The sequence below is a fragment of the Martes martes genome (assembly GCF_963455335.1).
Source record: "Martes martes genome assembly, chromosome: 1".
NCBI classification, from domain to species: domain Eukaryota; kingdom Metazoa; phylum Chordata; class Mammalia; order Carnivora; family Mustelidae; genus Martes; species Martes martes.
In genome coordinates this window covers 164,182,100-164,198,069 of record NC_137888.1, presented here as the reverse complement: position 1 = coordinate 164,198,069, position 15,970 = coordinate 164,182,100, and the positions used below count along the sequence as shown (strand labels likewise).

The 15,970-nt window shown below is 45.0% G+C and overlaps 1 protein-coding gene across 1 annotated transcript in view; it reads right to left on the bottom strand.

Annotated features, from left to right (window-relative positions):
* Positions 1–1,169: 1,169 nt before the first annotated feature.
* TMEM40 (transmembrane protein 40) overlaps positions 1,170–15,970 on the bottom strand; it is a 31,996-nt gene continuing 17,195 nt past the window's right edge. The window contains exons 4-11 of the mRNA XM_080822119.1: positions 10,596–10,649; positions 7,849–7,884; positions 7,446–7,478; positions 7,031–7,078; positions 3,307–3,378; positions 3,151–3,225; positions 2,553–2,615; positions 1,170–1,788 (exon numbers count right to left, since the gene is read on the bottom strand). Coding sequence (XP_080678245.1) covers positions 1,769–1,788; positions 2,553–2,615; positions 3,151–3,225; positions 3,307–3,378; positions 7,031–7,078; positions 7,446–7,478; positions 7,849–7,884; positions 10,596–10,649 — 401 coding nt within the window. The 3' untranslated portion in view covers positions 1,170–1,768. The remainder of the gene's footprint in view (positions 1,789–2,552; positions 2,616–3,150; positions 3,226–3,306; positions 3,379–7,030; positions 7,079–7,445; positions 7,479–7,848; positions 7,885–10,595; positions 10,650–15,970) is intronic.

Here is a 15,970-nt window from a genome sequence, read left to right as displayed (position 1 = left end):
ACGAGCACCTGCAAGTGGGGGCTGGGGAGGGGCCGAGGGAGAGAGAGAACCTTAAGCAGGCTCTATATCCATCATGGAGCCAGATGCAGGGCTTGATCTCAGGATCCTGAGATCATGACCTGAGCCAAAATAAGAGCTGGCTGCTTAACCAACTGAACCACCCCAGGCTATTTAATTTATTTTTAAATATTTTATTTTTAAGTAATCTCTACACCCAACACGGGACTTGAACTTATAATCCCAAGATCAAGAGTTGAATGCTCCATCAATTAAGCCAGTCAGACACCACCCCCCTCATTAAAAAAAAAAAAACAAACTCTCTAACTCACAAATCCCAAAGTCTGGGAAACACAGGGGAAAACTGCAGCTGCCTTGGGGCTGCTCTCCCTGGAGCGGGAGCCTAGGTTGGCCAAGCTCTATAAGGCAGCTTGGCATAAGGAGAACATAAGCTTGGGTTTAAATGGCGGCTCTGCCACTTGCTTACTGTGGGAACTTGAGCAAGTTACTAAAGTTCCTTGAGTCTCTTTCTCCTTCTGCAAAATTAGGCTGATTGACACGTCAAGGCCGCTGTGAGAATTAAATCAGATAACATATGTGACTGTACTTGAACCATCATAAATGCTTGAGAATGTATCCTCCAAGAGTCTGTGAGCTCAGGGAAGGCCCCACTTTTCTCTTCTGTAAACTGAAGAGTTCCTACCTCTTCAGTCATTCTTTATATTCCCACTCTGGTTTCTTCTGTATGTTCTCTAGTTTGTCACTATTGCTCTTGAGATGTGAATCTACAACTGAATACATGCTGTTGGTGTGGACTAGCTGTATAAAGATCTACTATCACCTCCTTCAATCTAGACTCTGTACCTCCATTTATGCAACCCAAGTTTGCAGTGAATTTTTGTGTATGTGTGCTTCTGTTTCACTCCTTTGGTATTTGTTGGGCTTAGAGTACCTAACAGCCCCAGATCTATTCATAGGAATGTTTGCAAGACCCTCTTTCTGAACTTGTGCAATTGGAGTCTTGGCTCTAAAGTGAGGGGCTGTACATTTATTCTCTTTTATACTTTATCCAATAGACAAGTTGCCTTCCCTGACTAGATGGGGTCAAAGGAGACTCCAAATGTGTTCTCATACTCAAGAAACCTGAAGGAACATTTAGCTGACTCTTTTTTTAGTCCAGGGAAGAAAACGTTTATTTGAATCTTGTTGGAATCCAAAGCAGCAGGGCCGGCACTAGGCAATGGGGCTAGAGAAGATGCCTTGATGCTGTGGCTTTAGTCCCCAGCAGCTCCCTGTATCAGGCTTACCCTAGGGGCCTGGCATGATGGCTCCCTGCCTCAGGGCAGTAGGTTCTCTTTCCTTGGATGACTCTGTAAGGCTTAGAGGCCACCTGGATGGCCTGGCGATTTGAGAGGAATCAGGGGGTCACACGGATTATAGCTTGTAGGGCCCAGGGGTCTCCTACTGTCTTCTGAGAGTAGTAACATCCTAGAATCCTCCTGCTGATCCAGGAACCACGAAGGGCATAGGCCTGGTACCTTTCCTCTGCCTTCCAACCTGGCAGCTGGATTGCATGCCAGTACTGCCCAAATGATGCCTGGGTCCAGGCTGGTGTCAACGTTCAGACTACATGGAAGGAAAAGCGCTCTCTTTATTGCTCTAGACTGGCCCGTCCGCGTGTCTCCCAGGGCGGGGCTCTGCCCTTATGCACTCAGGAGATGCAGTGGTGGTCATACGGGGGCCCAGCGTGGCTGCTGGCCCAGCACTGGCCTCAGTCAGTCTTCCTGAATCCTGGAAAGCAAAGCCCACAGGATGGCATGGGATTCTGAAGGCAACAAGGCCTCATCTACACCATTCCCCCCAGTTGCCCAAATACTTCTCACAGCTGGGATAATGTTGTCACCCTAGAAGCCATGGTCTCCATGACCTGCAGCCACTGCAATTAATTTCCCTTTCATAAATTAAATAAGTTATATGAGACAGATATCCCCAGCACAGAGCCACACAACCCCCTGGCCTCTCAGTTTTGAGACATCATGGTAGGCACAGAGCTGCTGTCAGAAAGAAAGAGGATCTCCTTTAGCCTAGCCCAACCACACTAGCTGTGTGACCCTAGGCAAATCACTCCACCTCTCTGGGCCTCAGTTCCCTCATCAGTCCTGTGCAACATAACTGCAGCACACCTAGTAGGCAAATAAAATCCTGGCAAAAATGGTGTTTGGGTAAGTGTAAAGGTCTATGAGAGAATGAGGAACACCCAGATTCCCTTCACTTTTCTACTGTGTTCTACACTTGAGGACTTTCACCTCCATTTCTCACATGCTTTTGCGTAACACCGTTGTGCTGTGGGTATTACTACACCCATCGTCCAGTGGAGGAAACGGAGGCTGAAAGATGATCCTGGGCCCCAGAGCTGGTGAATCGGCAAGAGCAGGCCTTGAACCCAGGCCCCTGACCCCAGACCCTGTGCTCTTTCCTATAGGCTAAGCCTCGTTTGCAACCCGAGACCCTGATAGGGAGGATGAGGGTGAACATAAGAAGGATGGAAACATTACCCATCAGCCTAAGCTTCTGAAAGAGTGGGATGAAGCCGTGCAGAACACTGTGGATCCGGTAAACTGCTCACAAACAGAGAAAAGGAGTTTGAGCTTTGTGCCCCAACAAGGGACTCAGGCTCACCCCCCATCCACCTGCAGACAAAAGCTTAAACCACACACACAGGGATTAGCGGTGGAATTTCAGGCAGCAGGTTGAGCTTAGATAATAGTACTGGAGTTATTATTATTAAAAACAATGACCTCCAATAGCAATAACAGTGCCAGGAAACTCAGTGAATTCAGTACCCGGCTCCGTGAACTGCCCTGTTTTCCATCTCTGGCTAATTCTGTTTGTTTGCCACTTTAAACTGTTTTTGTTGCATTTTTGTGGAGCTGCCCATTTTTTCCATGGGGTTTTGCCAATGACCTCACCGTGACCTTGAAAGCGGTCAGGAAGAAAACATGAGCATAAGGAAATCTTTAAAAAATGTTTATGTGGTGGCTTTCTGACCCTCGGTGGGCATCTGTGGGCGTCCAGTCACCACCCCTAAAGAGTCTGTGTGTGTGTGTGTGTGTGTGTGTGTGTGTGTGTGTGTGTGTGTATGGGGGAGCTTACCCAGCCCAAAATAGATGCCGACAGTCTCCAGGGAGGCGAAGGTGAGTAGGCCGACCCCAAGGGACATGAACCAGTCTGCAAGGGCAGCAAGGGAGAGAAGTATCAGCCTGCAAGTCTGGACCCTCCTATCCCCCCACCTGTTCCCACGGTCCTCACCTGCATAATAGTGATAACACACCAGCAAGGTCCCAATGGCAAAGCAGAGCAGGACAAAATGGAAAAACTCATCTGTAAAGGCAGAGGTGGGGAATTACTACTTGCTTCTTTCTCTCTCTCTTCTTTCTTCTTTTTGTTACTAAAAGTAGTGCTGTCTCTGCTCCAATGTAACTTTATTCAGGACCCAACTAAAAACTCACCCCAGCCCCACTCCTTTCCAGGCTTTATCTCTTTTTATTATTTTTCTGACACTGACACCACTCAACTTGTTATATATTTATTTCCATCCTTATTCTCAAAAAACAAAGAAAAAAATGTGAAACAGATTTATTCTCTGTCCCTCTCAGTAGGATGGTAGGTAGGAATTTTGCTCAGAGACTAAAGTACTGCCAGGCATGCAGAGCTGCCCAATACTTTGTTTGTCAAATGAATATTAAGTGCAATTGTAAAAAATGCAAATGTGTCAAGCCTAAAAGTTTCACAATGCCCCATTTTCCCTCCCTAATCCCCCTCCTTAAAGACAGATTCCAGGCATATATATGCACATTCAAAAAACCAAAAGCAGGGGCACCTAGGTGCCTTGGTGGCTCAGTGGGTTAAAGCCTCTGCCTTCGGCTGGTCATGATCCCAGGGTCCTGGGATCGAGCCCCGTATTGGGCTCTCTGCTCAGCAGGGAGCCTGCTTCCCCCTCTCTCTCTGCCTGCCTCTCTGCCTACTTGTGATCTCTGTCTGTCAAATAAATAAATAAAATCTTAAAAACAAAAACAAAAACAAAAGCAGGGGGAAAACAAAAAACAAAAGCAGTGAGGTGTCACAATCCCAGATTTAAAGATACACTACAAAGCTTAGTAATCAAAACAGTATGACATTAGCATAAAAATAGACACATAGATAAACAGAACAAAGTAGGGGCGCCTGGGTGGCTCAGTCATTAAGCATCTGCCTTCAGCTCAAGTCATGACCCCAAGGTCCTGGGATGGAATCCCATGTCAGGGCTCCCTGCTCCGTGGGAAGCCTGCTTCTCCCTCTCCCACTCCCCCTGCTTTTGTTCCCTCTCTTGCTGTGTCTCTCTCTGTCAAATAAATAAATAAAATCATAAATAAATAGATATCCAGATAGATAGACAGAACAAAATAGATAGTCCAGAAATAAAGCCATGCTTTTATGGCCAATTAATCATCAACAAAGGAGGCAAGACTATCCAATGGAAAAAAAACAGTCTCTTCAACAAAAGGTATTGGGAAAACTGGACAGGAACATGCAAAAGAATGAAACTGGACCACTGTCTTACATCATACACAAAAATAAATTCAAAATAGAAGGAAGACCTAAATGAGAGACAGGAAACCATAAAACTCCTAGAAGAAAATATAGACAGTAATTTCTTTGACATCAGCCATAGCAAGTTCTTTCTAGATGTCTCCTGATGTAAGGGAAACAAAAGCAAAATTAAGCAAATGGGAGTGTACCAAAATAAAAAGCTGCACAGCAAAGGAAACCATCAACAAAACAAAAAGGAAACCTAGAGAATGGGAGGAGACTTTTGCAAATGATATATCTGATAAGGGATAATATCCAAAGTATATAAAAAACTTATGTAACCTAACAGCAATATTAATAATAATACCCATAATCCAATTAAAAATGCACAGAAGACATGAACAGACATTTTTCCAAAGAAGACATCCAGATGGCCAAGAGACACATAAAAAGATGACGAGCATCACTCATCATTAGGGAAATGCAAATGAAAACCACAATGAGATATTACCTCACACCCGTCAGAATGGCTTAAATAAAAAAGAAAAGGAATAACAACTATGTGCAGGGTGTAGAGAAAAAGGAACCCTCGTGTACTGTTGTCGGGAATGAAAATTGGTATAACCACTGTGGAAAACCAATTATGGGGGTTCCTTAAAATATTAAAAATAGAATTACCATACAATTCAGTGTTTACTCAAATAAAAAAAACACTAATTTGAAAAGATATATGTACCCTTATGTCTATTATAACTTTATACAAGCCAAATTATGAAAACAACTCAAGTGTCCATCAAAGGATGAATGGATAAGAAAAATATGGTATGTATATATTACGGAATATTACCCAGCCATAAAAAGAATGAGATCTTGCCATTTGTAACAACATGGATGAAGTATAATGCTATGTGAACCAAGTCAATCAGAGAAAGACAAACATCATATGATTTCACTCATACGTGGAATTTAAGAGACAAAACAAAGAAAAAAGGGAGACAAACAAAAGAACCAGATTCTTAACACACTGGTGGTCACCAGAGGAGAGATGGGTGGGGGAAGGGGTGAAACAGGTGAAGGGGATTAAGAGTATACTTATCATGATGAGCAGAGTAATATATAGAATTACTTAACATTATATTGTACACCTGAAACTAATGTAACACTGTATGTTAATTATACTTGAATTTTTTTTTAAAGCAGGACCAGTTTGTACACCTGCAGCTCCATCATTTGTTTTATTCCTGTCATAGATAGATCAGGGCCATCTTTCCATCTCAGAACATATGTAGATCTGCCCTGTTCTTTTGGATGGCTGCATAGTGTTCCATGGTATAAACTTAACCTAATTTATTTGTCTGGTCCCCCACTGATGAACCTAGAAGCGTCTGATTTTTTGCTGTTACTGATGCTGCACCAAATACCATTACACACGAATCTCTGTGCACGTATTTCTGTGGACCCCATGCCCAGAAGTGGAACTGTAGGCTTGGAGGGTTCTCCAAGGAGAGGCGCTGAGAGTGGGTTCTGTGCCTTGAGCAGTTGTTCAGGTGGGCTCTGTGAATGAGGCCCTCCTGCACTTAGTCAGGTGCTGGGCTAGTCCCTAGAGAGATGACCCAGGGCCCTTGACTCAGTGGAGGGGCTGAGATTAGACGAGGCTCTGCTGTCTGTGTCCAAAGGGCAATGAGCAAGTGTCAGGGTGGCATTAAAGGCACAGGGGTTCCAAACTGAGATCATGCTCTAGGAAGGAGAGCGGAAAGGGGAATCACCTTCTTGCTTTAGGGTATAATGTCATGTCCTGCACTTTAGGAGTCTTGGTTTTAGTCCAATGAGGCACATTTCATAGCCCAGGGAAGATCTAAAACCCTGGTTCATTTAGCTGAACAGAGACAGAGTCAGGGGCTCACACGGAGTCTCCCACTCCCTGAAGGTGGGGCTTTGCAACAACCCAGATTTTCTAGGACAACTGCCATTTGTTTAATCGAACACCCTGGTCTCCTGCCCCCTTCTCACCCTCCTCCCTGAAGCCCGCAAAGATCGCAGGCTTAGAGTGAAAGAGTTCCTTCCAGTTCTTATGGCTCCTTCTCTAGAGTCAAGGCTAATCTAACCTCATGGCTTCCTGGCCCCCCCCTACTAGCTCCCCCTTGTGGCCAGAGGGCTAGGGAGCATTTATCATTCCTACACTCCACATATAGCAGAAACAGCCCAGGACCAGGGTTCAAGCCCAGGTTGTTCCACTTGCTAGCTGAAAGTCCACACTCCATCCTTAAGCCTTAGTTTCCATAGCTGCACAATGGGAGTCATCATACCACCTTCCTGAGGGGATTGCAAGCTGAGGAGTCTGCAAACAGGAGACACAACAGAGGTGGGCTATGATCGTTGTTTTTCTAGGCCACCGGCAGACTTTCTACCCATAGAAATCTGGACCAGACAGGCAGAAGCAGCTTCGGGGCATGAATTTCCTTACCATCTTTTTTTATATTCAGTCTTCTTAACTCAGAGGCCTCCACTTCTCCTTAGGAACAAGAGAGAGATGAGTGTTGAACTTTGATGAGGGAGGGCAGGTGGGGTTTTCTCTTCCCTGCTTCACTGAGACTGACTCTCCTGGGTTCTTCTTCCTGGGTAGGAGGGCACTCACCGCAGGACTAGTCAGAGCAAAGCTGTGGGCCCCCACTTCCCCCTCTCTTCTCTGCACAGGCCTGAGTCTGCATTCTGTTTCCCTTCTCCTGAGCTTGGAGGTCCCTTTCCAGAATCAAGGTGACCCTCTGGCTGGTGACAGCATCCCTGCTGTGACTGACCCACCCTCTCAGGCTGTCTAGTCCTGTCCTAAACCCCCAGAATCCAGGCCCTTCCTCCTCTCTTCTCAGAGTTTGTGTATTTACCACTTGCTGGGTCAGAGCCTCGTCTTCGGAGCCCTGGAAATGAGAAACTCAATGTCAGTGCCAGGCTAGGTTGGGACCTTAACAAGTGCCTCCAACCCAGCGGGGGAAATAGTTGACCTCTGAAAATGCCGTGTCAATTTCTGTTTTCCATCTATCAGTTTCTGGCTGTAATCCCTTTGCCTCTTGCCTGAAACCCTTTTCTAATCTGCACTGGACTCCTGCCTGGAGAGCAGGCTGGCTGAGCCCAGGTAAGAGCCCCAGGACCCCAAGTGGATTTGGAGTTCCTATCTCACACCCATGAACCCCAACCGTAGCTGGCTCTCCCAGGGGAAAGAAAGTGCCCAGACCTGTCCATCATCAGCACTGACATCCCCTCTCACCCGATTCTCCAGTGGCCACTCACCCGATTCTCCAGAGGGTACTACCTCTCCAGGGGCACCTACTTGGAAGGAAAATCAGTGATTACATATCCCTTACGTTCTGGGTGGGGAGAAGTTACACTGTGGGGAAGGCAGATCTCACTCAGAGACTTTGCAGGTGACCTGAGTGGGCCAAGTGGGTGATTGGAGCAAGCTGGAAGCTTATTCCTTCTAAAGGGGCAGCCCCCACCCATCTGCCACACTAGTGTTATAGGTTATCCAATTTCCCACGAAAAGCCAGAAATCCAAGTTTTCACATCCACTTCTTGATTATAAAAAAGGTTGGAAACTCTTGGATTCCACAGAATCAAAGATGTCATCCTTTGTGAAACATGACATTATTATACACATTACTATGTGAGGAAAACCACTGCCAATTTTAATTGTAAGTTGTCAGTGATTTTTAAGATGCATCTTGATTTCAGAGATGTCTAAATGTGAAAAAGTATGAGTTGATGAAATGTAGTAATAATAGGGCGCCTGGGTGGCTCAGTGGGTTAAGCCTCTGCCTTAGCTCAGGTCATGATCTCAGGGTCCTGGGATCTTGTCCCGCATCAGGCTCTCTGCTCAGCAGGGAGCCTTCTTCCCTCTCTCTCTCTCTCTGCCTGCCTCTCTGCCTCCTTGTGATCTCTGTCAAATAAATAAATAAAATCATAAAAAAAAGAAATGTAGTAATAATAATAATAATAATAATAAATGCTCTATGAGACAGACAAAACACACCTGCACACACATGGGCACCAGTTTGCCACCTGTGCCTGTTCTTGACTATGCAAGATGCAGGTGATGATACTCAGCCACGTGGACCCAGCCTCACGAGGTCCTGAGTTCACGGGAGCCAAGCCAGGCTGCACATTGGGAACCACAGCCCCACACCCTGAGTGTTGAGCTCCTTGTCTGTGCTGCTGAGGGTGATGTGAGTCCTATGTACTTGTCCCAAGCAGCAGCCTCCCCATTAATCTGGTCTAGGGTGGCCTACCAATTTACCCTGATTCTTGGTACCTATTTTAGTTCCTGGGGACCTCTCTCCTAGGCTGTCAGATCCTTCCCCTCAAGGGCAGGCAGGACCCCGTGTAGCACCCCCACCCCATCACCAGTAGTACATTTTCCATCATTTGGGTCAGCCCCAGGACACAGACACCAGAAGGGGGCACTCGGCACATGAAAATCAACATGCTGGCTTGTCTTTAGGGCTAATATGCAAATGAGAAGCATCATCAGCATGTGACCCAAGGGTGGCCAGTGCTGAAGGTAAGGAGAACATTCCTACTAGAAAGGCATGAAATGAGACTCCAAGAATATAACCTCCAATGTCTTGGGGGGGAAAGGTGATTCACAAGTTTGTGGTGAAATCTATGTTTTCTATAGTAAATATGAATTACTTTTATGATGAGAAAAAAACCCTTTTTTAAAATATCTCATTTTTAAGTAATCTCTACACCCAATGTGGGGCTTGAATTCACAACCCTAAGATCAAGAGTCGCATGCTCCCCTGACTGAGCCAGCCAGGCACCCCAAAAACATTTTTTTAAAGATTTATTTATTTGCATGGGGGAGGGGAGAAACAGGGAGAGAGAGAATCCAAAGCAAACTTCACGCTGAGCACAGAACCCCGTATGGGGCTCAATCTCATGACCCCTGAGATCATGACCTGAGCCAAAATTAAGAGTCAGATGCTTAACTGACTAAGCCACCCGGGTGTCCCCAAAAACATTTTAAAGTATATGTAAATGTAACAGTTTCTCTCTCTCTCATTTTACACTCAGTGAAACCATTCTTACGCTATTTGAGTAATTAAAAACATTTTTCTAAACCAAGTAAGACTTGCTTTTGTGTAAAAAAAAAAAAAAGGGAAGAAAGAAAATCAGAAAATTCAGTTAAGCAAATAAAACAGTGTAAAAATTACTCACAATGCTACCACCCAGAGGCAGCCACAGGTAATATCTTGATGCAGAAATTAATATATTTCATTTACATTTCTTAGAATGTGTCTGTATTTCTTGTTGGTTCTTGGGTTATTATCAGGTGTTAGGAAACTACATAGATTATAGAAGTGTTGGATTAAACAAAATTAAGAGTTTTTAAAAGTAATCTCTACACCCAACGTGGGGGTTGAACTCACAACCCCAAGATCAAGAGTCACATGCTTTCCTGACTGAGCCAGCCAGGTATCCCAGGGATTAAACAAATTAACTGGGTTTTCTTAACATTTGTTAGTCTTTTTGGCAAACTGGTTCATTCCTACAAATTGCCCCCATTTCATCAAAGTGCTTCCAAGGCAAGTGCCATAATGTTTATTTCTCCTTGCTGTAATAATCACGATGCCTAGAGAGAATTATTCCATAACATGAGTTTTTTAGAGATGATAGCCTTAATTTTCCTGTGCACCTGAAAACAGCCCAGTATTCCAAGACAGTGGGTGCTAATCATGTTCCATTTTGCTGGCTGGGAAGTTCAGGCCTAGAATGATTAGGTGACTGCGCTAAGTCACCCTACAAGTCAAGGTTATAGTTCAGAAGAGAATCCAGGAACACTCTCACCATGGCAGAAAATGCTTGCCTCCATCTCCATCTGCCAATGCTAATCATTCATCTTGCCATGTCTCCTATATTTTCCTAGCACTTTTCAGCCATGAAACACCCTCATGAACTTGTTTCTGTCCAACAAAGCCCAAAGCACTCACGTCCTTGTGTAACTCCATTTTCGCCAAAGCCACTGGACAATGACTTACCTCCATAGAGCTGAAGCTCATCCTTCAAAAGGTCAGGCTCCTCATGCTCAGCACCTGAGTGGAGACAACCCTCTTTAGTCAGCTCTCCCCATCACAGCACCCCAGGGTAGCTTCCATCTCCCGCACATCTGAAGCCTTAAAAAGTAACACAGTCCTTGTTTGTGCTGGGGGTGAGCCAGGCAGTCTTACAAATACAAGGCAGTTTTACAAATACTTCCCCTTTACCCTGTCTACACCCCCACACGCACTCAGAGGTGACTGTGGTCAGTTTCCTGGAAAAGAACTGAGGGTCTGAGTGGGCCTCCTTCAAAGTCAGTAAAAAGCGTTGCCATTTATTGAGCACTTACTAGGTATAACATGGAACTAAATAATTTATATTTAATATTTCATTAGATCCTTACAGAAATCCTATCAAGAAGGTATTAGTACCTCTCCCTCCCCCATTTTCTGAGTAAGGAAACTGAGGCTCACAAAGTTAAATTATTCCCTCAAGGTAACATAGCCAGTAAGTGGAAATTCCAGGGTTCAAACCCAGATCTGACACCCAAGCATACAATCCTAATCCTTTTTCTAAAAATATTTATTTATTTGAGAGAGAGAGAGAGAGCAAGAACGAGAGCAGGAGAGCGTGCACAAGCAAATGTGTGAGGGGGGTAGGGAAGAGGGAGAGAATCTTCAAGCAGACTCCCCGCTGAGCATGGAGCCTGAGGTGGGGCTCAATCTCACAAACTGTGAGATCAAGACCTGAGCCAAGACCAAGAATCAGATGCTTAACCAACTGCACCACCCAGGCACCCCCAATCGCTTTTATCTTCAGAAAAATAACCCAGAGGGAGACTCAGTCGCTTAAGCCTCTGCCTTCAGCTCAGGTCATGATCCCAGGCTCCTGGGATTGAGTCCTGAATTGGGCTCCCTGCTCTCAGGGAGCCTGCTTCTCCCTCTGCTTCTGCCTCTGTGCGCACTCTCTCTCTCTCTCTCTCTCAAGTAAATAAATAAAATCTTTTAAAAAAGAAAAAAAAAGAAAAGAAAAATAACCCAGACCGCAACTCCAGCTTCAAGGGCAGCATTTATTAAGTATCTCATGTGTGCCAGGTTCCATCCTAGGCATTAATCTAGGCTCTTTCCCCCATGCTCTTTCCTTCCCACAATCCATTTTGGCCAAAATTTACTTAAAATTTTTATTTTTCCAAAAATTTTCTTCTGGTTGTCAAAACAGAACATGCTCATTATATAATATTTATAGTATGGGATAGGTCAAAAGAGCAAAAATAAAAATCACATATGATTAACCATCCAGAGATAACCACTACTACCATTTTGCTATTTTTCCTTCCAGTATTATTTATCACCATGTATGTGTGAATTTTTACAGAGCATGTATGAGATCAAACGAATCATACAACTTGACGTCTTTCTCGTTTACTTCAGAGCTATGTGAAGAGCAGAGCTATAGGCAGGACAGGGTGTCCTTTGCCAGTGTTGGACCTTAGGCTGCTTGCTACTGCTGCCTACTATAAACAAGGCTGAGAGGAACACCCTCCTGCAGGCACGCTCAGGCCCACTGAGAAACTCAGTAGTGAACTGGGCGGGCAAAGGAGAAAGGGCAAGGCCTACTGCCTACCAGGTGAGCTGTCCCTGGGGGGTGTCCGGCTCCCTGGCTTTGCTGATGTTTCCCAGTCACTCCTGGGTGCTGGTCCTCATCACTGCTCTCTGCAGGGAACAAACACAAGCTGTAGGGGAACCTCAGTCTGGAATGAGTCTGAAATACATTTGTTCTGGTGTTCTCAGAATTTAGCTTATATGAAGAGTGTGGTTTGGAAGAAAGATAGCTCTTGGGGGGATAAGATGGGTGATCTTGGACAAATCATTTAATATTTCCATTGCTGCTTTCGTGAAGATAAGAGAAGGTCATCCAAGGTATCCTACCACAAGCACAGGGGTGTGTCCCCACACCATGCTAACTCTGTTTGCTCCCACCTAGAAGGCCCTTCCCATTTGTCTCCTTTATCTTGAAGATTAAGGGGCAGGAAGGCTTTTCCAACTGCCCCAGTTCATGCTCATCTTGGCCCTCCCTCGTCTGGGGTTACTATAGCTTGACACGGTGGGCCTGAGGGCCAGTGGTGGTGGTGGTCATCGTTCCAATCATCTTGAGCTCCTGAAGGACAAGGCCTGGGTCCTCACTGTTCTGAGGGTACCTGGAGGAGGAGATTGATCGAGACCTGAAGAATGATAGACTTGTTTGCACTCTTGGACGATCAGCATTGCAGGAAGTTCCTGGTTGCAGGTCCAGAGGACTCCCTTTTCCTTAGGATGACCAAGATGGCTCCGGCAGTGCTGATATCCCTCAGTGTGCTTGGGGAGCTCCTGCTCAATCGATAAATTTCAGATTTCCAGGAAACAGATTAACTGTGCTTTAAAATCAGTGCATATGTGATCTCAGCTAGATACAGAGAAAAAGGTATCAGGAAGTACATCAAGATTACAACGGTAGTATTTATCTCAGAGGATAAGATTTGGGTTGGCTTCTATTTTCTTCTTTTCTGTATTTTATAAATCAGTGTAAAAAAAAAAAGGCTTTTTCAAATGCCTGGTGGCTCAGTTGATTAAGTGGCTCAGGTCTTGATCCCTGTGTCCTGGGATCCAGCACCGTGTTGGGCTCCCTGCTCGGTGGGGAGTCTGCTTCTCCCCCTGCCGGACACTCAGCCTGCTCATGCACTACCCTCTCTCTCTCTCAAATAATAAATAGAATCTTAAAAAAAAAAAAAAAAAGGCTTTTCATTGCATTTTGCAAAATATCAAACAAGACAGAAAATGAAAACAAAACTTACTCCAGATTCTATCTGCCAGGGACAACCTCCATCACATGCAAATGAACATTATTTTAGCTTTCTCTATGATATCTTCATAACATATAATTTTTTTAAAGTAGGCTCCATGCTGAGTGTGGAGCCCAGTGTGGGAACTCATGACCCTGAGATCAAAACCTGAGCTGAGATCAAGAGTATTTTTGGGAGCTCCTGGATGCCTCAGTCATTAAGCATCTGCCTTTGGTGCGGGTCATAATCCCAGGGTCCTGGGATTGAGTCCCGCACTAGGCTCCCTTCTTAGTGGGAAACCTGCTTCTCCCTCTCCCACTCCCTCTGCTCATGTTCCCTCTATTGCTGTCTCTCTCTCTGTGTCAAATGAATAAATAAAATCTTTAAAAGAAATAAATAAAAAGATTTATTTAGAAAAAGCATTTTTTATAAAAGGCATTATAAAATTATATGCTGTCTAAAATGAGGACAACTTTTGTATGTGCTCTCTAATTCAGTTACTTAAAAAATTAACCCTGGTATCCCCTAGTATCCATCCCAAAGCCTGGCGCATAGTTGGTGCTCAACAAATATTTATTGAATAAATGTAAGGAAACACACTAATATGTGTTTAGTAGTTATCTCTGGGTGACAGAGCAAAGGATGATTTTTTATTTTTTCTACTTCCTTATATGCTCCACATTTTCTACAGTGTTTCTATGTGTAATCTTTCACAATAAAAAGTTTGTTTTGTTTTGTTTAGAGAGAGAGAGCACACACAGGTGAGCAGGGGGAGAGGGAGAGAAAGAATCTTAAGCAGGCTTCATGCTCAGCACAGAGCCTGACGTGGGGCTCGATCTTACGACCCTCAGATCATGACCTGAGCTGAAATCAAGAGTTGGCTGCCCAACTGACTGAGCCACCCAGGTGCCTCTCACAATAAAAAGTTTTATTTAAAAACCAACAGGATACAGTAAAAACAAAAAGAAATGTAGGCAGAGCAGTACTGGATGCTAGACTATGAGTTCGGGTCCTGTGTGTGGAGGAAGGCTGGGGCTGCAGTGAGGTACCCAGCCAGGCTCGGGGCCTTGGGAGCCATCCAAGCCCAAAGAATGGGCAGGATCTGAGTTCTAGCAGCAGGCCAGTCACTGTGAACCAGAGATCAGAATCCTGATATCAGTATGTCTCTGTGCTTCTGCTTATTTTCTTGCTGCTTTTTTCTTAGTGTTCTGCTTTGCTAATTAGTCCCATGTGCAATGTGGAGACCTGAGGGAAGGGGTTCAGAGCCATCCTTGGGGGAGGACATCTGTAGGGGAGCAGCATCCCTGAGGATCAACCACAATCGGAAGACAAAATGTCACCTCCCACCCAGGAAGGAGAAACAAAAGGACAGGCAAGAGCCCCCTTGCACCTGGAAGCTCTTCTTCCAGGGCTACCCCTAACAGGGGGTGGGTTTATATATGGTTTGCTCTTGAACAGTACAGGTTTGAGCTGCACTGGTCCACTTACACACAGATCTTTCAGTGCACTGTGTTATGAATATATTTTCTCTTCCTTTTCCCAATAACTTCTTCTTTTCTCTAGCTTACTTTATTGTAAGAATATAATATACATGATACAATACGCATATCATACATACAAGACACAGAATATGTAGCCATCACTGTTTATGTTTCTGGTGAGGCTTCCAGACAACAGTAGGCTTTAGTAGTTAAGTCTGGGGGGAGTCCAAAGTTATACACAGATTTTCAACTGCCTGGGGAGTCAGGGTCCCTAGTCCCCATGTTGTTCAAGGGTCAGTTGTACTTTTTAATAAGGACAGTGGCAGGGCACCTGGGTGGCTCAGTGGGTTAAGTGTCTGCCTTTGACTCAAGTCATGATCCCAGAGTCCTGGGATCAAGCCCCATGTTAGGCTCCCTGATCAGCAGGGGGGTCTGCTTCTGTCTCTCCCTCTGCCCCTCCCCCTGCTCAAGCTCTCTGTCTCTCCCTTTCTCTCTCAAAAAAAATAAAGTCTTTAAAAAAATAATGATAAGGGCAGTGGCTTCCTTTCCAGTCCCACAAGGAGACTGGCTACAAATAATCCCACTGGACCCACCAATCACTCACTCTCCTCTGTCTGGAGAAACAAGCATAGATTTTGTGGTCTTGAGCCTCAGTCCCATCATTTGCAACGTGAGGGTGTGAGGCCAGGACTTTGCGAGCATTTTTTAGGATTTAGCCTGAGAATGCTTTTTCCAAATAAAACCTCAGGCCCAAGCCCACTCTGTAAAGCATATCTTAGTGCAGGGATTCTGATGGAGGAGTAAACCAGAGCCCACTCTTAGCCTCCCCAGTCCCAGAAAGACCTCCAGGGATCCTGAGTTGGTTACTGAGCCCTCTGACAGCAGGTCAGTCAGCCTCCCCGTGCCTCAGTTTCCTCACCTGTAAAATGGAAATAATAATAATAGCACCTTCCTCAGCGGGTCTCTTTGATAATGAACTGAGTTATTACATGTAAAGTGCTTGCGACGGTACCTGGCCCATAGTAAGTGCTCAATGAATGCCAGCCATGACATTGCTGCTGCTATCCATTCAGCCTAA